The 21,048-nt window shown below is 42.5% G+C and overlaps 1 protein-coding gene across 2 annotated transcripts in view; it reads left to right on the forward strand.

The window, feature by feature from the left end:
• The window catches only part of vwa8 (von Willebrand factor A domain containing 8), a 212,249-nt gene that overhangs the window by 45,897 nt on the left and 145,304 nt on the right, over positions 1 to 21,048 (forward strand). For both annotated transcript variants that reach the window (XM_072914532.1, XM_061970810.2), the window contains exons 8-15: positions 2,584 to 2,692; positions 2,772 to 2,876; positions 2,942 to 3,070; positions 9,828 to 9,962; positions 10,053 to 10,130; positions 10,231 to 10,391; positions 15,596 to 15,709; positions 20,103 to 20,298. In XM_072914532.1, the coding sequence (XP_072770633.1) occupies positions 2,584 to 2,692; positions 2,772 to 2,876; positions 2,942 to 3,070; positions 9,828 to 9,962; positions 10,053 to 10,130; positions 10,231 to 10,391; positions 15,596 to 15,709; positions 20,103 to 20,298 (1,027 nt within the window). The remainder of the gene's footprint in view (positions 1 to 2,583; positions 2,693 to 2,771; positions 2,877 to 2,941; positions 3,071 to 9,827; positions 9,963 to 10,052; positions 10,131 to 10,230; positions 10,392 to 15,595; positions 15,710 to 20,102; positions 20,299 to 21,048) is intronic.

Here is a 21,048-nt window from a genome sequence, read left to right on the forward strand (position 1 = left end):
ATAAAATAGAATAAATAAAAACATAAAAACAGGTTCACAGCATGTGTATTATGGGGCGCCATTGCAGGATGGATATCACTCAGTGTTAAAAGCCATGGAATAAAAGTATGTTTTTAAGAGAGATTTAAAAACAGGAAGAGCGGAGGCTTGTCTTATACTCAGAGGTAGGTCGTTCCAGAGCTTGGGAGCAGCAACGGCGAAAGCTCTGTCACCTCTAAGCTTCAGCCTTGTGTCAGGGACCGTCAACAGCAGCTGATCGGCTGATCTTAAGGATCGGGTGGGGCAGTAAGGCTGAAGGAGGTCGGAGAGATAGGTTGGCGCGAGGTTGTTTAGACATTTAAAAACAAATAAAAGGAGTTTAAAATAGATTCGATAACGCACAGGGAGCCAGTGAAGGGACGCTAAAATAGGGGTGATGTGCTCACGTCTGCGGGTCTGTGTTAGCAGACGAGCAGCAGTGTTCTGCACGAGCTGCAGGCGGGCGAGGGAGGCCTGGCTAATGCCATTAGCTCCATTGTTTGCTGACTTTTATTTACCGTACCGTATTTCTCGGATTATAAGTCGCTCCGGGGTATAAGTCGCACCGGCCGAAAATGCATAATAAAGAAGGAAAAAAACATATACCATATTTTTCGGACTATAAGTCGCATTTTTTTTCATAGTTTGGCCGGGGGTGCGACTAATACTCAGGAGCGACTTGTGTGTGAAATTATTAACACATTAGCGTAAAATATCAAATAATATTATTTAGCTCATTCACGTAAGAGACTAGACCAGCGGTCGGCAACCTTTACAAGTCAAAGAGCCATTTTGACCAGTTTCACCAATGATAGAAAACAATGGGAGCCGCAACATTTTTGAAATTTTAAATGAAATAACATTGCATATACATTTTTTTTTTGCTTTGTGCAATGTATAAACCAGGGGTCTCAGACACGCTGCCCACACCTTTTATATGGAATTTTTAAGCTGTTGCGGCACGCGGGTTTTGAATGAATAGCCCTTGTCAGCGTCATGCATGCCGTGATGGTACAGCATATAGCGCCCACTACAACCAGCCTGCCTGATCAGCCACATGTTGTATGGGGCTTCCGCTTGCTCACGTAGGTGACAGCAAGGCATACTTGGTCAACAACCACACAGGTTACACTGACGTTGGCGGTATAAAAAAAACTTTAACACTCTTACTAATAATGCGCCACACTGTGAACCCACACCAAACAAGAATGACAAACACATTTCGGGAGAACATCTGCACCGTAACACAACATAAACACAACAGGACAAATACCCAGAATCCCATGCAGCCCTAACTCTTCCGGGATACATTATACACCCCCGCTACCAAACCCCGCCCACCTCAACCCACGCACAGAGGGGGGAGTGTATAATGTGTGAGGGAGCAGGCTTGGGTTGGGGGCGGGGTTTGGTGGTAGCAGGGGTGTATAATGTAGCCCGGAAGAGTCAGGGCTGCATGGGATTCTGGGTGTTTGTTCCGTTGTGTTTATGTTGTGTTTATGTTATAATGTTATTTTTTCCAACTCGGTTATCTAGGTGCAGATGTTCTCCCGAAATGTGTTTGTCATTCTTGTTTGGTTTTGGTTCAAAGTGTGGCGCATTATTAGTAAGAGTGTTAAAGTTGTTTTATGTGATCACCGTCAGTGTAACCTGTGTGGCTGTTGACCAAGTATGCCTTGCTGTCACGTACGTGTGTAAGCAGAAGATGTATATTGTATAACAAGTGTTGGGCTGGCACGCTGTCAATACAGATTGTAGAGAGCGTCAAATGTTGTACCATCACGGCACGCCCTTATTATAGCTTTAAGGGTGAAAATCGGTGAATAGTAATCCCGGGAGTTTTCTGCGAGAGGCACTGAAATCCGGAAGTCTCACGGGAAAATTGGGGGGTTCAGCAAGTAAGCTGCTGAGCCGCATCAGAGTGATCAAAGAGCCGCATGCGGCTCCGGAGCCGCGGGTTGCCGACCCCTGGACTAGACGTATAAGATTTCATGGGATTTAGCGATTAGGAGTGACAGATTGTTTGGTAAACGTATAGCATGTTCTATATGTTATAGTTATTTGAATGACTCTTACCATAATATGTTACGTTAACATACCAGTTGGTTATTTATGCCTCATATAACGACACTTATTCAGCCTGTTGTTCACTATTCTTTATTTATTTTAAATTGCCTTTCAAATGTCTATTCTTGGTGTTGGCTTTTATCAAATACATTTCCCCCCAAAATGCGACTTATATATGTTTTTTTCCTTCTTTATTATGTATTTTTGGCTGGCCGGTGCAACTTATACTCCGGAGAGACTTATAGTCCGAAAATACGGTAAGTCGCACTAGAGTATAAGTTGCATTTTTGGGGGAAATTTATTTGATAAAATGCAACACCAAGAATAGACATTTGACAGGCAATTACTGGACCACGCCCCCCTCCACAGTACTCAATCAGAAGGGTACAGTGTTTGTCAGTTTCCAATTTAAAGAATGGAAAATAGACACAAAATAGTGGTAGTGTTTGTTGGAAACAAGGCTTTAACATGTTGTTCAATACTTTCTTAACACGTTAGGGTATCCCAGCTGCTGTCTCTCGCCACCACGCTTTGCTCCCAGGAATCGTCGAACCTGGGCCTTCCTGACTTCCCTGTGGACAACCTCTTCCATGGCCTTAATGTCCTGGTGAGGACTTTAGAGGATTGAGGTCTCCATCTGTGGGAGTTGGACATTCATACAGATCGTCTCTCTTGTGTTGGCACAGAATGTATTCCCCGCGATGTCCTTGCAGCACCTGGTCCAGAGACTTTACCCCTACCACAGCATGCTGGGCAAGGACGGGCGCAGCGCTGTGGAGAGTGTCCTCAGTGTAAGTAAACAAATCAATTCTGCACGCGTTTGTAGATTTGCACACGTTTTCTGACGTCTCCACAGAGGTTTGAGCTCATGGATGGCCGCCGCAAGTCTCCGGGCAGCACCGTCACCAGGGTGTCAAAGACGACGGGTGTCGACGGATACGCAGACGTCACCTTGCGTGTTGCAGATAAAGACGTCAGCTTCCAGGTAAAACTAGATCCACTCGTAACATTAGGTGCAGTTACAAAATCATCAAAAAACATTTATTTTGTGGTCATCATCCAGCAGCTTTATCTGGCTGTGCATGCACTTTAAAATGTTGCTACTCAGCTGGTCTCATTACACTCATTTTCTGTTGTTTACAATAAACTCATCAGCAATAATAACGCTTACTGGGCAATTTGTATGTAACACATTGTGATATTTCCTATTATATTATATTAGTGTATTGTATTATTTTGTTAAAATTATGAGGGACAAGCATTGCCGGCAGTAAGTCGGACACGTTTCCAGTGAGGGTTGGACTCCGCCAAGGCTGCCCTTTGTCACCGATTCTGTTCATAACTTTTATGGACAGAATTTCTAGGCGCAGTCAAGGCGTTGATGGGATCCGGTTTGGTGGCTGCAGGATTAGGTCTCTGCTTTTTGCAGATGATGTGGTCCTGATGGCTTCATCTGGCCAGGATCTTCAGCTCTCGCTGGATCGGTTCGCAGCCGAGTGTGAAACGACTGGGATGAGAATCAGCACCTCCAAGTCCGAGTCCATGGTTCTCGCCCGGAAAAGGGTGGAGTGCCATATCCGGGTTGGGGAGGAGACCCTGCCCCAAGTGGAGGAGTTCAAGTACCTCGGAGTCTTGTTCACGAGTGAGGGAAGAGTGGATCGTGAGATCGACAGGCGGATCGGTGCGGCATCTTCAGTAATGCGGACGCTGTATCGATCCGTTGTGGTGAAGAAGGAGCTTAGCCGGAAGGCAAAGCTCTCAATTTACCGGTCGATCTACGTTCCCATCCTCACCTATGGTCATGAGCTTTGGGTTATGACCGAAAGGACAAGATCACGGGTACAAGCGGCCGAAATGAGTTTACCCCGCCGTGTGGCAGGGCTCTCCCTTAGAGATAGGGTGAGAAGCTCTGTCATCCGCGGGGAGCTCAAAGTAAAGCCGCTGCTCCTCCACATCGAGAGGAGCCAGATGAGGTGGTTCGGGCATCTGGTCAGGATGCCACCCGATCGCCTCCCTCGGGAGGTGTTTAGGGCACGTCCGACCGGTAGGAGGCCACGGGGAAGACCCAGGACACGTTGGGAAGACTATGTCTCCCGGCTGGCCTGGGAACGCCTCGGGTTCCCCCGGGAGGAGCTGGACGAAGTGGCTGGGGAGAGGGAAGTCTGGGCTTCCTTGCTTAGGCTGCTGCCCCCGCGACCCGACCTCGGATAAGCGGAAGAAGATGAATGGATGGAAGCTGTAGAAAATGGATGGATTATAAATCTACTTGTTTACTATTAATATCTGGTTACTTTCTGTTTTAACAGTTTCTATCGACACTTCTGTTAAAATGTAATTTGTTTATTTATTCTTCTGTTGTTTGTGTGATAGTACACATTTTGGTATGGATCCAATACCAAGTAGTTACAGGATCATACATTGGTCATAATTAGGGATGTCCCGATCCGATGTTTGCCAAAAAATGCGTATCGGCAAGGCATGGGAAAATGCCGATCCAGATCCAGTTTAAAAAAAAACTCCGGTCCGTGTTTTCCAACGCACAGATTTAAATAATACATTCCACTTTTCTGCTGCTCCCTATTTCCGTTCCGCATTTTCCAGCACACCTTCAACACATCCACAGGTCTGTGGATTCTCACGCAGTTGCTTTTAGCTGCTGGCATTACACTACAGGCTCTTCCCACTCCTTCTGTCTCCTTCTCACAGACAGCAAGCGCAACTTCTTACACACGTCATACGTCACATACGTATACGTCCTCTCCCAGCAGAGAGGTAGCAGCATGGCTAACGTTAGCTGTGATGCTAGCGCAGCCGCTAAGGTGCGCGCCTGCTCAAACGTCCTCTGCGCACGGCAAATCTATGCCACGCACAAAATCAAATAAAAAAATAAGCGCATAACAATTTTCGACACACGGACACGACAGAGAAAACAGTTTTCGTCATCAATGTTCAAATATTGTAACGTCTGTCGAGACGCTTATCTCTGTTCGGTGCCACACGTCCACACCATCAAAATGCGAGGCAAAAATGTCCACATCAACACCGTATGAAAAAATGTGTGATTTTTTTAGTTGTGATTTCCTTTTCTGCATGAAAGTTTAAAAGTAGCATATATTAATGCAGTATGAAGAAGAATGTTTTAATGTAGACATGCAAGCCTTGAAAGAACATTTTGAAAATCAAGACTACATTTCCTGCAAATGGGTGCATTTCTACCCTATATTTTAACTTTAGATTTATTTTCATATCAAACTCTTTTGGCTGTCTTTTTGACACTTACATCCGGCGCCCCCCTCCACACCCTGGATTATAAATAATTCAATGTGATTATCTTGTGTGATGACTCTATTATGATGATAGTATATATCTGTATCATGAATCAATTTAAGTGGACCCCAACTTAAACAAGTTGAAAAACTTATTGGGGTGTTACCATTTAGTGGTCAATTGTCCGGAATATGTACTTCACTGTGCAACCTACTAATAAAAGTCTCAATCAATCAATCAAAACACATAGAATCATCATACTGCTGTGATTATATGCATCAAGTGTTCATTCAAGGCTAAGGCAAAATATCGAGATATATATCGTGTATCGCAATATGGCCTTCAAATATCGCAATATTAAAAAAAGGCCATATCGCCCAGCCCTAGTTCAATGATGCCATTTCTGTTTGTCATGTATAATTTTGTATATTTTGTGTTTATCCTTGAATAAACAGGTCAGTTTCTTGTTACCAACCATTGTGTATTATTCAAACTCCCCTAATTCAGCTGGCTAGTTGTTATCAAGAGTACTAAAACCCTTTTCAACATGATTCTGACAACTAAGTAGGCTAAATAACTTTAAACTTTAATACATGCTCGGATAGGCCAGTATCGGTCAGTATCGGTATCGGTCAATATCGGTATCGGATCGGAAGTGCAAAAACAATATCGGTATCGGATCGGAAGTGCAAAAACCTGGACATCCCTAGTCATAATTAAAGTTATCCTGTGTCCAGGGACGTATTTCCTGAGTTTCTAAACAATAGCAAAAAAATATCGATGTAATCATTGTAGGAACCTTCTCTTGGACTTGGTATCGTTACAATCTATATTTGTATAGATCCACCCATTTGTTTACATTCAGGAGCGCTAGCTTGCTGTCAGCGGTTCGTTATTGTATCTTCCTACGTAGCATGTTTAGCTATTCCTCGTCCTGTAGGGATGACACTTGTAAGAAACGTACTTTATTCGGCGAGGCGAGGATTAGTGATTTAGAAGTAGCTAAAACACTGTGGAGGGACATTGGCCGCTAGCAAGTTTAGCAAGGACTCTGCGGTGCATTGAGGAAGTGTTCGTTCTCTAATCACTGTCAAATTTGCCAGGCCTTAACATGCTTTATCACGTTATAATGACAGTGTTAAAAACTCTATCGTTGGCCAAAATTTAGATCATTTATATCTTAGCCGGCTAATCTAGGTCCTGCCTCTTGTTAAGTGCCTTATGTTTATTGCCTATTTATTACTGGGTTTTTTTAGTACATGTCGGGATCTTAGTCCAAACTTCATACACTGCACGTGTACGGGTATGACAAATAAAAATAAAATAATAAAAAATAAATTCCTTCACATCGTTTATATCATTTAACCCAGTTTGTTAATAGCTTTACCTTTACCGTTACTTTTGAAGCGAAAATATGTTCATTCTCCCGCTTCTGTTTCTACACTGTTTCTGCTTGTAAGTGCCCTGAGTGTGGGTGTTGACTCACATGCGCCTTGGCTCATATTACCAGCAATGTCACCACGAGTACTGGTATTTTACAAAAGCGGTAGAGTACCTTCTTTAATTCATTAGTACCACGATAGTTTATTAGCACCGGTATACTGTACAACCGTACTTGTTAGTAAATGACCGTGTGGTCAAAAAGGGCTACATTTTCCTTCCCCCTTTCTCATGCATTGAGAATAATTTTAAAAGCTTAAAAAAATACTATTTTATATATTGAATTGTAAAATGTTTCTTTGCAATTATCACTAGAGATGTCCGATAATATCGGACTGCCGATATTATCGGCCGATAAATGCTTTAAAATGTAATATCGGAAATTATCGGTATCTGTTTCAAAATCATCGGTATCGGTTTCAAAAAGTAAAATGTATGACTTTTTAAATCGCCGCTGTGTACACGGACGTAGGGAGAAGTACAGAGCGCCAATAAACCTTAAAGGCACTGCCTTTGAGTGCCGGCCCAGTCACATAATATCTACGGCTTTTAACACACATAAGTGAATGCTTGGTCAACAGCCATACAGGTCACACTGAGGGTGGCCGTATAAACAACTTTAACACTGTTACAAATATGCGCCACACTGTGAACCCACACCAAACAAGAATGACAAACACATTTCGGGAGAACTTCCGCACCGTAACACAACATAAACACAACAGAACAAATACCCAGAACCCCTTGCAGCACTAACTCTTCCGGGACGCTACAATATAAACCTCCGCTACCCCCTATGCCCCCCACCCCACCTCAACCCCGCCCCCCCAACCCCATTTTTTAATGCATCAAGCGGGGAATCACAACAAAATTAAGCATAATAATGTGTTAATTCCACGACTGTATATATCGGTATCGGTTGATATCGGTATCGGTAATTAAGAGTTGGACAATATCGGAATATCGGATATCGGCAAAAAAGCCATTATCGGACATCTCTAATTATCACCTTTGCGCCTTACGTAAATAAATGCCCCAGCTGTAACTTGATCATTTACGTCTATGTACAATACAAAAGTATGGAGACACTATCTCATTCATTAACATAAAAAAGTGTATCTAAACTTTTGACTGGTACTGTATATTTTGCCAGAGGCTAGTGTGGGGATATATTATGTTGGGATATAATTAAGATAATGAAGGATGAAGTGGTTAAGAAATGTTTAGTATTAGGGATGTCCGATAATGGCTTTTTTGCCGATATCCGATATTCCGATATTGTCCAACTCTTAATTACCGATTCCGATATCAACCGATACCGATATATACAGTCGTGGAATTAACACATTATTATGCCTAATTTGTTGTGATGCCCCGCTGGATGCATTAAACAATGTAACAAGGTTTTCCAAAATAAATAAACTCAAGTTATGGAAAAAAAGTGCCAACATGGCACTGCCATATTTATTATTGAAGTCACAAAGTGCATTATTGTTTTAACATGCCTCAAAACAGCAGCTTGGAATGTGGGACATGCTCTCCCTGAAATAATCCTGATACCCACTACAACTATGGGAAACACTGTATTTTGACTTTCACAAAGTGCATTTTTTAAATTTTTTTAAACATGCCTCAAAACAACAACTACAAAAACAATGAAGGCACACAGCTTCAGTCCAGAGTATACTATAAACTGGGCTCAATCTGCCCTCTTCTTAACATGTTTGTATGAGTAACAAAAATGTGCAAATAAAAACAAGAAAGGCACAAAAATAACAAACTGCTTCAGTCTAGACTAGTAGATAACACAGCCATCCTTTAAAGTGCATGAACATTAATAAAACTGCTTCAGTCTAGACTAGTAGATAACACAGCCATCCTTTAAAGTGCATGAACATTAATAAAACTGCTTCAGTCTAGACTAGTAGATAACACAGCCATCCTTTAAAGTGCATGAACATTAATAAAACTGCTTCAGTCTAGACTAGTAGATAACACAGCCATCCTTTAAAGTGCATGAACATTAATAAAACTGCTTCAGTCTAGACTAGTAGATAACACAGCCATCCTTTAAAGTGCCTGGGGAAAAAGGCACAAAACATAAATAAAACAGCTTCACTCAGTCCAGACTATTAGTCTATTTGTGCAACAGATGAAGCTCAAAGAGTGGGCTAATTCTTTTTCTCCTTGTCATCACATATGTGAGAGGTTCTGGGTATTTGTTCTGTTGTGTTTATGTTGTGTTACGGTGCGGATGTTCTCCCGAAATGTGTTTGTCATTCTTGTTTGGTGTGGGTTCACAATGTGGCACATATTTGTAACAGTGTTAAAGTTGTTTATACGGCCACCCTCAGTGTGACCTGTATGGCTGTTGACCAAGTATGCTTGCATTCGCTAGTGCGTGTGTCAAGCCGTAGATAGTATGTGACTGGGATAGTACGCAAAGGCAGTGCCTTCAAGGATTAATTGGCGCTCTGTACATCTTCCTGCGGCGTTTTAGAAAGTCACAAATTTTACTTTTGGAAACCGATACCGATAATTTTGAAACCGATACCGATAATTTCCGATATTACTTTTTAAAGCATTTATCGGCCGATAATATCGGCGGTCAGATATTATCGGACATCCCTATTTAGTATATATATGCTTAGAATAGGCCGTGTAGCTAATCATATCCTCTAAGTTCCAGTTGAAACTGGGTCCAAGTTCAAGCATATATATATATACTGTATATATATATATATATATATATATATATATATATATATATATATATATATATATATATATATTGTAAGAGCGCGAGGGGAAGGTCGTGTCCATATAGCCCTGTTTAAGACGCCGTATTGAATGCTACTAGGGGCAGATAGCGCTCAGACAAATTGTATTAGAATTGTATCCAATAGGGAATAAATACTTCTGATTTTAAGTTTACGCATCGTGTCCTCTTTAAACAGCTTCTGGTTCCAGATTAAATGAATACGTCAACACTAGCCATTCATATTTTTTGTTACTTGTCGCTAATTAACCTTCAGGTCCCCGCTGGCACCAAGGAGCCCCGCCCACCCAACAGTAACCCCGCCTTCATCGGCACCCCCAGCCACACTCAGCTGATTGCTGACATGATGCAGTCACACATGGTGAAAGACATGTGTCTGATAGGAGCCAAGGTAGCCAACACACACTTACTGTATACAGTTTCAAGTACAATAAAGGTGAGTTTTATTTTATAACGAGGGCCTCATTTGTGTTTATCTCAGGGTTGTGGCAAGTCTGTGATTGCCAAAGAGTTTGCGGAGATGCTGGGCTACAGCATAGAGCCGGTCATGCTCTACCAGGTGAAGTAACGTTGAAGCTAATTATATGGCCAGTGTCATGACTGAACCTCATCCATGCATCAGTGAGTGTTCTTAAAATGCATTCTTTGGTCCTTTCCAGGACATGACAGCCAGGGACCTTCTCCAGCAGAGGTTCACGCTCCCTAACGGCGACACGGCATGGCGTCCGTCTCCATTGGTCACGGCCGCCATGGAGGGCAAGCTGCTTCTGCTGGATGGAATACACCGCGTCAACCTGGGAACACTGGCCGTCCTTTCAAGGTAAGACCAAAATTGACTTTATCAGACACTCTAGAACAGACCTGGGCAAATTAAGGCCCGGGGGCCACATGCGGCCCGTTAAGCTTTTCAATCTGGCCCGCCGGACATTCCAAATAATTATTTTTAAAATTTTTAAGACGGAAAGTGTAGCTGCCATTATGATGTGCAGTCATGTTTTCTAATGAGCGTAAGTCTTGAACTATACAAAGTATTTCAATGGTTGGAATCTGCGCTTATGGATGATATACCAGTTACTATGGTAATCTAATTAGTTACTATGGTAATCTAATTAGTTACTATGGTCATCTACGTCCATACTTGCCAACCTTGAGACCTCCGATTTCGGGAGGTGGGGCGTGGGGGGCGTGGTTAAGAGGGGAGGAGTATATTTACAGCTAGGATTCACCAAGTCAAGTATTTCATATATATATATATATATATATATATATATATATATATTTCTCAACGGGGGGTGCTTACAAACATCAGTTGTCTACCAATCTAAGGTAACACGCAAGGACATTAACACATCCGACACATATGTAGGATTAACCGAGGGAGAGTTTAAAACCAGATGGAACAATCACAAGGCTTCTTTCAGGAACCAAAACCTGCGGAATACCACAGAACTCAGCAAACACATTTGGAACCTCAAAGACAATAATGTTGAATATTCAATAACATGGCAAATTCTTGCATCCAGCACACCTTACAATAGTGGTAATAAAAGATGCAACCTATGCTTGAAAGAGAAACTGTTTATAATATACCGTCCAGACCTGTCATCCCTCAACAAGCGCAGCGAAATTGTATCAGCATGCCGCCACAGACGGAAACACCTCCTAGGTAACACATGAGCCAATCACCACGCCCCTACGCCAGCCTGTACCCACCCACTCTGTGCCCTATATAAACCATGGTATGTGAATGCTCCCATTAAAATCTCCTGATGATTGAGGGAACCCCCTCATGAAACAGGCCTGTAGAGATGAAGTAGTCTTGTGATTTTTTTCCCACACATACATATATATATATATATATATATATATATATATATATATATATATATATATATATATACAGTGGGGCAAAAAAGTATTTAGTCAGCCACCGATTGTACAAGTTCTCCCACTTAAAATGATGACAGAGGTCTGTAATTTTCGTCATATGTACACTTCAACTGTGAGAGACAGAATGTGAAAAAAAAATCCAGGAATTCACATTGTAGGAATTTTAAATAATTTATTTGTAAATCATGGTGGAAAATATGTATTTGGTCACTTCAAACAAGGAAGATCTCTGGCTCTCACAGACCTGTAATTTCTTCTTTAAGAAGCTCTTCTGTCCTCCACTTGTTACCTGTATTAATGGCACCTGTTTGAACTTGTTATCTGTATAAAAGACACCTGTCCACAGCCTCAAACAGTCAGACTCCAAACTCCACTATGGCCAAGACCAAAGAGCTGTCAAAGGACACTAGCAAAAGAATTGTAGACCTGCACCAGACTGTGAAGAGTGAATCTACAATAGGCAAGCAGCTTGGTGTGAAAAAATCAACTGTGGGAGCAATTATCAGAAAATGGAAGACATACAAGACCACTGATAATCTCCCTTGATCTGGGGCTCCACGCAAGATCTCATCCCGTGGGTTCAAAATGATCATGAGAACGGTGAACAAAAATCCCAGAACCACACGGGGGGACCTGGTGAATGACCCGCAGAGAGCTGGGACCAAAGTAACAAAGGTTACCATCAGTAACACACTATGCCGACAGGGAATCAAATCCTGCAGTGCCAGACGTGTCCCCCTGCTTAAGCCAGTGCATGTCCAGGCCCCTCTGAAGTTTGCCAGAGAGCACATGGATGATACAGCAGAAGATTGGGAGAATGTCATGTGGTCAGATGAAACCAAAATAGAACTTTTTGGTATAAACTCAACTCGTCGTGTTTGGAGGAAGAAGAATACTGAGTTGCATCCCAAGAACACCATACCTACTGTGAAGCACGGGGGTGGAAACATCATGCTTTGGGGCTGTTTTTCTGCTAAGGGGACAGGCCGACTGATCCGTGTTAAGGAAAGAATGAATGGGGCCATGTATCGTGAGATTTTGAGCCAAAACCTCCTTCCATCAGTGAGAGCTTTGAAGATGAAACGTGGCTGGGTCTTCCAGCATGACAATGATCCCAAACACACCGCCCGGGCAACGAAGGAGTGGCTCCGTAAGAAGCATTTGAAAGTCCTGGAGTAGCCTAGCCAGTCTCCAGACCTCAACCCCATAGAAAATCTGTGGAGGGAGTTGAAAGTCCGTGTTGCTCGGCGACAGCCCCAAAACATCACTGCTCTTGAGAAGATCTGCATGGAGGAATGGGACAAAATACCAGCTACTGTGTGTGCAAACCTGGTAAAGACCTATAGTAATCGTTTGACCTCTGTAATATAACCTTTGTTGGCAATAACAAAGTATTGAGTTGAATTTTTGTTATTGACCAAATACTTATTTTCCACCATAATTTACAAATAAATTCTTTAAAAATCCTACAATGTGAATTCCTGGATTTTTTTTCAAATTCTGTCTCTCACAGTTGAAGTGTACCTATGATGGAAATTACAGACCTCTGTCATCATTTTAAGTGGGAGAACTTGCACAATTGGTGGCTGACTAAATACTTTTTTGCCCCACTGTATATATATATATATATATATATATATATATATATATATATATATATATATATATATATATATATATATATATATATATATATATATATATATATATATAAGAAATACTAAGTCAAGTATTTCATATATATATATATAAGAAATACTAAGTCAAGTATTTCATATATATATATAAGAAATACTAAGTCAAGTATTTCATATATATATATATATATATATATATATATATATATATATATATATATATATATATATATATATATATATATATATATATATAAATAAATAAAATAAATACTTGAATTTCAGTGTTCATTTATTTATTTATTTACACATATACACACACACACATAACACTCATCTACTCATTGTTGAGTTAAGGGTTGAATTGTCCATCCTTGTTCTATGTGTCACTATTTTTCTAACCATGCTGAACATGCTGTGTGGCACGCAAAAAGTGCTTTCATCAAATGCACTTCATGGCAGTATTGTCCTGTTTAAGAGTGTCACAACATTGCCGTTTACGGCAGACGAACTGCTTTACGGTAGATGAAAAACGTGACTGCTGTTGTTGTGTGTTGTTGCCGCGCTGGGAAGACGTTAATGAAACTGCCTAACAATAAACCCACATAAGAAACCAAGAACTCGCCCTCGATCATTCTACAGTTATAACATGATTGGGCAGGTATGCTGTTTATATTGTGTGCCTGAATTTCGGGAGATTTTCGGGAGAAAATTTGTCCCGGGAGGTTTTCGGGAGAAGCGCTGAATTTCGGGAGTCTCCCGGAAAATCCGTGAGGGTTGGCAAGTATGTCTACGTCACAGCAGCTCAGACGAGGCACCAAGCAGTGTGGGCGGGAAGCGTTTCCCCAGACGCGGAAGGAGATTTTCACAACAAAGTTCTAAAGCTTAGTGATATATAGAATAGAATAGAAAGTACTTAATTGATCCCTGGGGGAAATTCAGCAAATATCAGATTGTAGGTGGGGGTTTTTTGTACCCTTTGCGTTCATATTAAACTGTTTGTTGCATTTTTGTTGCGTTTCACTTGATTGTCAAATATGTCGATTCCAGTGACGTGCGGTGAGGTTCATGACTGGTGAGGCACTGACTTCATCACAGTCAGATTTACAAACATATGAACCCTAAAGAGTATCTTATTCACCATTTGATTGGCAGCAGTTAACGGGTTATGTTTAAAAGCTCATACCAGCATTCTTCCCTGCTTGGCACTCAGCATCAAGGGTTGGAATTGGGGGTTAAATCACCAACAATTATTCCCGGGCGCGGCGCCGCTGCTGCCCACTGCTCCCCTCACATCCCAGGGGGTGATCAAGGGATGGGTCAAATGCAGAGGACAAATTTCACCACACCGAGTGTGTGTGTGTGACAATCATTGGTACTTTAACTTAACTTTAACTTTACACATACAAACTGTAGCACACAAAAAAGCACATTTAATAAAAAAAACGTTATTATGGTCTTACCTTTACTTATAAGTGCGGGAACAGTGGTGTTGGGGTTGGAGGAGTTGTGAATGAATGAAATATGAAATCCGTGCTGCAGTCTGCAGGTGTACCTAATGTTGTGTCCCTGCAGTCGTTCACGGCTCCTCCGGCGCGAGCATTGTTGTTTTTGCACTTTTTGGCTTCTTGTTAAGTGACTTTTTTTGGGTGGATTCGGTCTTGCACGTGGAGGGTTTGGGTGTGGGCTTTGGTTGGTGTGACGCTCCCGTCGGGGGGTGCAGTCTGCGGCGAAGGTGCCTTAACCGGCACCAGGAGGCGGGGTTACTGCGAGCCTCGGCCAGTACGTCTTCGCAGCAGTTTTATGATCGCTCAGCACAAGAAATACTTTACACACATACAGTTGTTGACAAAATACACTGTACATTATATACCTCAGCTAACTAAACTATGGAAATGTATAATATAATTCATATAGCAATACGGTCTCACTGCACAGCAGGCCAGCAGTTAGCCGAGTCCGCAATCCATGGTGAGGCACAATTGAGTGACGTGCCTCAACTGGCTGCTGATCACCGCAACGTCTCTTCTCAGTATTTGAACGGCAAATGTGAAAATTCAGCGATTTTGAATAAAAATAATCTAAAACTGGTGAAGTTAAATGGAAAATAACTTTATAGTATAATCACTGGATACATATAACAATTTAATTAATTTTTTTTCTTTTTACATTTTTTTTGCCTCACCTGCCTCTAGTGACCGCACGTCACTAGTCGATTCGAAGGTGGTGTGACGTTCATATTTTATCAATATTCAGTGTTTTATCCTTCATAGAAAAATTAGAAATTCCATTACGTTTTTTTAAGGCGGTCTGTCATAATGTTTTTAGCATTCAATCAGACATTATTGTGAGGTTTTGTATTACTGTTCCTAAAACTAGATATACCGGCCCCCAGACACATTTTTGTCTCTAAAATGTGGCCCCCGAGTCAAAATAATTGCCCAGGCCTGCTCTAGAAGTAGGAAGAGGATTCGAAGAAACCTGTTCTGTGCTCCAGGTTGCTTCATGACCGGGAGTTGGATCTGTACGATGGCACCAGGCTGCTGAGGCGGGACAGGTACCAGGCACTGAAGGAGGAACTGCAATTTACTGACGAGCAGCTTCAAGAGAGGTATGATTCCCTAATGTTCTTGTAACAAGTTGGGTCCAATCCAGATCAGTGGCCTTGTGGTTAGAGGGTCCTCCCTGAGTTCAAACCCCGGCCATGTCATACCAAAGACTACAAAAAATGGGACCCATTGCCTCCCTGTTTGGCACTCAGCATCAAGGGTTGGAATTGGGGGTTAAATCACCAAATGATTCCTGAGCGTGGCACACGCTGCTGCTCACTGCTCCCATCACCTCCCAGGGGGTGAACATGGGGATGGGTCAAATGCAGAGGACAAAGTTCACCACACCCAGTGTGAGTGTGTGTGTGTGTGTGACAATCGTTGGGACTTTAACTTTAGCAATCTTCTTTTTTCTTAACCCCTAGTTTATCTAATATAGACATGCAGTGTCAGTGTAAATATAGGCGCTAACTCTGTATCGCAATACAGTAGAACCAAAGTTGTTCCCACTTCCACCCACAACATGTTTATGTCGACCATGTCTTGGTCCACTGTTTAAAACAAGGCCACTTAAAGGGTTTTATTATGCAAAACCAACTTGTCATACCTGTTGGCATTTGTTTTTGTGTGCTTGGGATCCACATAAGTTTTACCTTCGTCAATACATTGACATACATTTATGGAAATGGGGTGTCCAAACTATGGCCTGCGAGCCAAGTGCGGCCCACCGACGTATTCAATTTGGCCAGTCGGTTGTCGTGAGTTCAATAAATTAATTAAATAATTTTAAATACCAGACTGTCGGAGTATTACAAATTTGCTGCAATCTTGTGGAAAATGTGAGCGCCAGGGTGAAAACAGACCGGAGAAGAATTCTCATAAGCACTCAAATAAATGCCCTGTCAGATATAACCTGTTTGGGGAGAATTAGTGACAATGAGACTGTCAGAATAATTGTATCTAAGTTATCACAAAACTTTGTGTTGCCATGAGTTCCCGTCGGGAAGACAAAAGCTGTCTTTGATCCTACCAAGAAGAAGGCTTGTAAAACTCCACTGTGTAGGATGGGAAGCAACATGAAGGTGTTCTGTTTCTTTGATGTATTGTAATCCACAGAAAGATTTTGTCTTGACCCAAGAACTACAAAGCGGAGAGAAAGCAGGATCCGCCCAAGTTCCAGGCACCTCTTCTTTGAACTGTTTTACGACCTCTTCTTTGAACTTTTTTACGACCTTTTCTTTGAACCGACCTTGTCTTTGAACTGTTTTGTAATCAAAGGCGATGCCTGTTTACGACCCCCGTCCCTTTAGCTGTTGCCATGTAATCAGGGAAAGTCCAAATAAAAGAGGAGGCGTACAATCTTTGGTCAGAGCGTAATGACACTGTACAAGGGTACAGATGTACACGTTTCTCCTCACTGAGCCAAATTTAAATCTGTCTCTGTTTGATTCCTTGCTTCTTGTCTTGTTTAATAGATGTCATCAGTGTTAAAGTTAAAAAGTTAAAGTACCAATGATTGTCACACACACACTAGGTGTGGCGAGATTATTCTCTGCATTTGACCCATCACCCTTGATCACCCCCTGGGAGGTGAGGGGAGCAGTGGGCAGCAGCGGTGGCTGCGCCCGGGAATCATTTTGGTGATTTAACCCCCAATTCCAACCCTTGATGCTGAGTGCCAAGCAGGGAGGTAATGGGTCCCATTTTTATAGTCTTTGGTATGACTCGGCCGGGGTTTGAACTCACAACCTACCGATCTCAGGGCGGACACTCTAACCACTAGGCCACTGAGTAGGTGTTTAAACCTGACAGAGACTCATATTTATTCTCAAATAAATACAAATAATTGGGCTACAGCAAAACGGGAACTTTTCTCATTTGGGCAAATGAGCTGGTGCTTGAGCAGTGGTTATTACTATCTATTTCACCAGTTGATAATATTTTTAAATACTCATATTAGAGATGCGCGGATAGGCAATTATTTAATCCGCAACAGCATCACAAAAGTCGTCAACCATCCGCATCCACCCGAACTAACATTTAATCAAAACCGCACCCGCCCGCACCCGCCCGTTGTTATATATCTAATATAGACGATGCAAGGCATTAGTGAGGTTATAAAGCTTTTGCCTGTTAAAGAAAGGAGACTGATCCAATGCAGCAGAGACATTCAATGCGTGCCACGCTGTCACGGCCCAGACGCACACTAGTGCGCAATCATCTGGGAGCTGCGCTGAGCGCACCGGGCTCCAAGCGCGCTCGCGCCACTCAAACTGCTGCAGGCAGCTGCGTTCTATCTTGTTTTAACATCCTGTGGCACTCTTCTGGGATCACGGCGGACGAAACTGCTCATTCTCAGGGTGTTTGTGGAGGTTCGCACCATGTTAGATGTCCCGGTTTTGTGACTGTCGTAGACATAAACAGCGTCGCAGCTCTTGCAAATCACGTAGCCAGCATTACTATCATCCTGATTTACAACCTCATAAAAACGAGTCCACGCTGAATTTTCTGGCTTTTTTTCCCCTGGTCTTTAGAATTCCCTTTTTTAGTTTGTCGCGTACCACGTTTGCTGCCGGCGTTGCCATCTCTTTTTTTCTTCTTCTTCTGTTGTGGCATATGCTGCAGGTGCCTGCTCGTTTTTCGTATGTGGGTAACAACATTTAACTATGTACCGTATTTTCCGCACCATAAGGCGCCCTGGGTTATAAGCCGCGCCTTCAATGAACGGCATATTTCAAAACTTTGTCCACCTATAAGCCGCCCCGTGTTGTAAGCCGCATCTAACTGCGCTAAAGGAATGTCAAAAAAACAGTCAGATAGGTCAGTCAAACTTTAATAATATATTAAAACCAGCGTGATGTGGGCGCGCATGGAATCGTATATCAACATGGACGGAGCTGCGTGAAAAAAGCCACCCGGCCTCTTCGCGTAAACTTAAACTTACCTTAACCACTCGCTCATCTTTTCTTCATCCATCCCTTCGAGTTAGCTTTTATGATGACGCCGGCTGGAAAGGTCTCTTTTGGCAAGGTCTTCCTTTTGAATATCACCATGGGTGGAAGTTTCTGGCCATTAGCATGGCAAGCTAGAACCACAGTGAAGGATGACTTCTCATTCCCTGTGGTGCGAATATTCACCGTACGTGCTCCCGTTGTATCCGCAGTGCGGTTCACAGGAATATCAGTTGCTGTGAAATAGTAATCCGTGTGCGGATGGAGAGATTGCGTCTTTTCATGAACCGGATCCCTGTCGCTTAGTAGGAGCCATTTTGTGGTCTTTACAGATGTAAACACACAAAGGAAATGAAACGTACGGTAATATCCGCGCGCTTTTTCTTCTTCTACGCGGGCGGGTGGTTGCTTACAATAGAAGAAGAAGCGCTTCCTGTTCTATGGGGGCGGGTGCTTACCTTGGCAGTTGCTTGCGTAGAAGAAGAAGCGCTTCCTGTTCTACCGGGAAAAAAGATGGCGGCTGTTTACCGAAGTTGCGAGACCGAAACTTTATGAAAATGAATCTTAATATTAATCCATATATAAAGCGCACCGGGTTATAAGGCGCACTGTCAGCTTTTGAGAAAATTTGTGGTTTTTAGGTGCGCCTTATAGTGCGGAAAATACGGTATATATATTTCCGAATTGGTTTAACTGCCACCTGCCTGAATCTATTTAAAATCTAATTTTTTTTTATTTCAACCGCCCGACCCGACCCGCGGTTAAAATCGAATTTCTTTTTATTTCAACCGCCCGACCCGCGGATAATCCGCGGACTCCGCGGTTGTGTCCGCAAACCGCGCATCTCTAACTCATATCCATAGGTGTAAATATTGTATCTGCTGATGTAGTTCAGTTGTAGTTGTAAAAAAATAAAAGTTGGGGGCCAATGACGACAAATAAAAGACTGATATATGTCAAAATGCCAAATGTTGGTGCCGATAATCAGTTGATCTCTATTCTGGAACGTCACTCCAGTCTGCGCTACACTGTAGCTTCTTTCTATAACATTGTATTTTTTTACAAACACCCTTATAGGTTTGAACGTGCCCCTTTTTGCCCAGGCTAGAATATGTGTCTAATTATAACTGCTGGCTTCACACAGTGGTCTCTCGAAGGAGGATGAGGCTTCGCGCCTGCTTATTACACCCCTCCTCCATCGGTGTAAATATAGTCCAGTGTTGTGTGGGTGTCTCCATGGGGTGACACAGTCAGTCATGCGTGCTCCTCTCTGTCCTCTTGAATTAGAGGCTAATATAGCCACCTGTCATAAGTCGTGCTCTTGTCACTGACATTGATTGGCTTCGACACACACACACACACACACACACACACACACACACACACACACACACACACACACACAGTGAAAAGCATGCCCACCTGCACTCCACATTAACTTGAACACAATTGATGTGCGTGTCGTTCCGTGTATGACTGTCTCTGTGTGTGCATTTGTTTGCAGGTCAATCTTCGCCATCCACCCATCGTTCAGGGTGCTCGCCCTCGCCGAGCCTCCAGTAGTGGGCGCCGGCGCGAGCTCCAGTAGCAACAGCACAGGTCAGCAGCAGTGGCTGGGCCCCGAGTTGCTAACCATGTTCCTGTATCACACCGTCAGCCCGCTGGTCCGAGCAGAGGAGATCGGCCTCCTGCAAGGACTGGTGAGAACAGACCTAAATATCTGTTGTTGTTTTTTTAATTGTCAAGGCATAAATGATTTGGATTGTGAAATATTTATTTAAACTCGTATTACTCTGAGATGTGTTGATGACATCAGACATGAGATTGCCATTTCAACCTACCGTAATTCACATCCAAATGCAGCGCCCTACTGCCTCCAATTCTCACAAAAAGCCCTATGTCATTAAAGGGGAACATTATCACAATTTCAGAAGGGTTATTTTTCGAAGTTTTTTTCAAAATTTTACCCATCACGCAATATCCCTAAAAAAAGCTTCAAAGTGCCTGATTTTAACCATCGTTATAAACACCCGTCCATTTTCCTGTGACGTCACATAGTGAATACAAACAAACATGGTGGAAAGAACAGCAAATTATAGCGACATTAGCTCGGATTCAGACTCGGATTTCAGCGGCTTAAGCGATTCAACAGATTACGCATGTATTGAAACGGATGGTTGTAGTGTGGAGGCAGGTAGCGAAAACGAAATTGAAGAAGAAACTGAAGCTATTGAGCCATATCGGTTTGAACCGTATGCAAGCGAAAACGACACGACAGCCAGCGACACGGGAGAAAGCAAGGACTAATTCGGCGATCGCCTTCTAACCAACGATTGGTATGTGTTTGTTTGGCATTAAAGGAAACTAACAACTATGAACTAGGTTTACAGCATATGAAATACATTTGGCAACAACATGCACTTTGAGAGTGCAGACAGCCCAATTTTCAT

This window comes from Nerophis lumbriciformis, linkage group LG13 (genome assembly GCF_033978685.3).
Source record: "Nerophis lumbriciformis linkage group LG13, RoL_Nlum_v2.1, whole genome shotgun sequence".
NCBI classification, from domain to species: Eukaryota; Metazoa; Chordata; class Actinopteri; order Syngnathiformes; family Syngnathidae; genus Nerophis; species Nerophis lumbriciformis.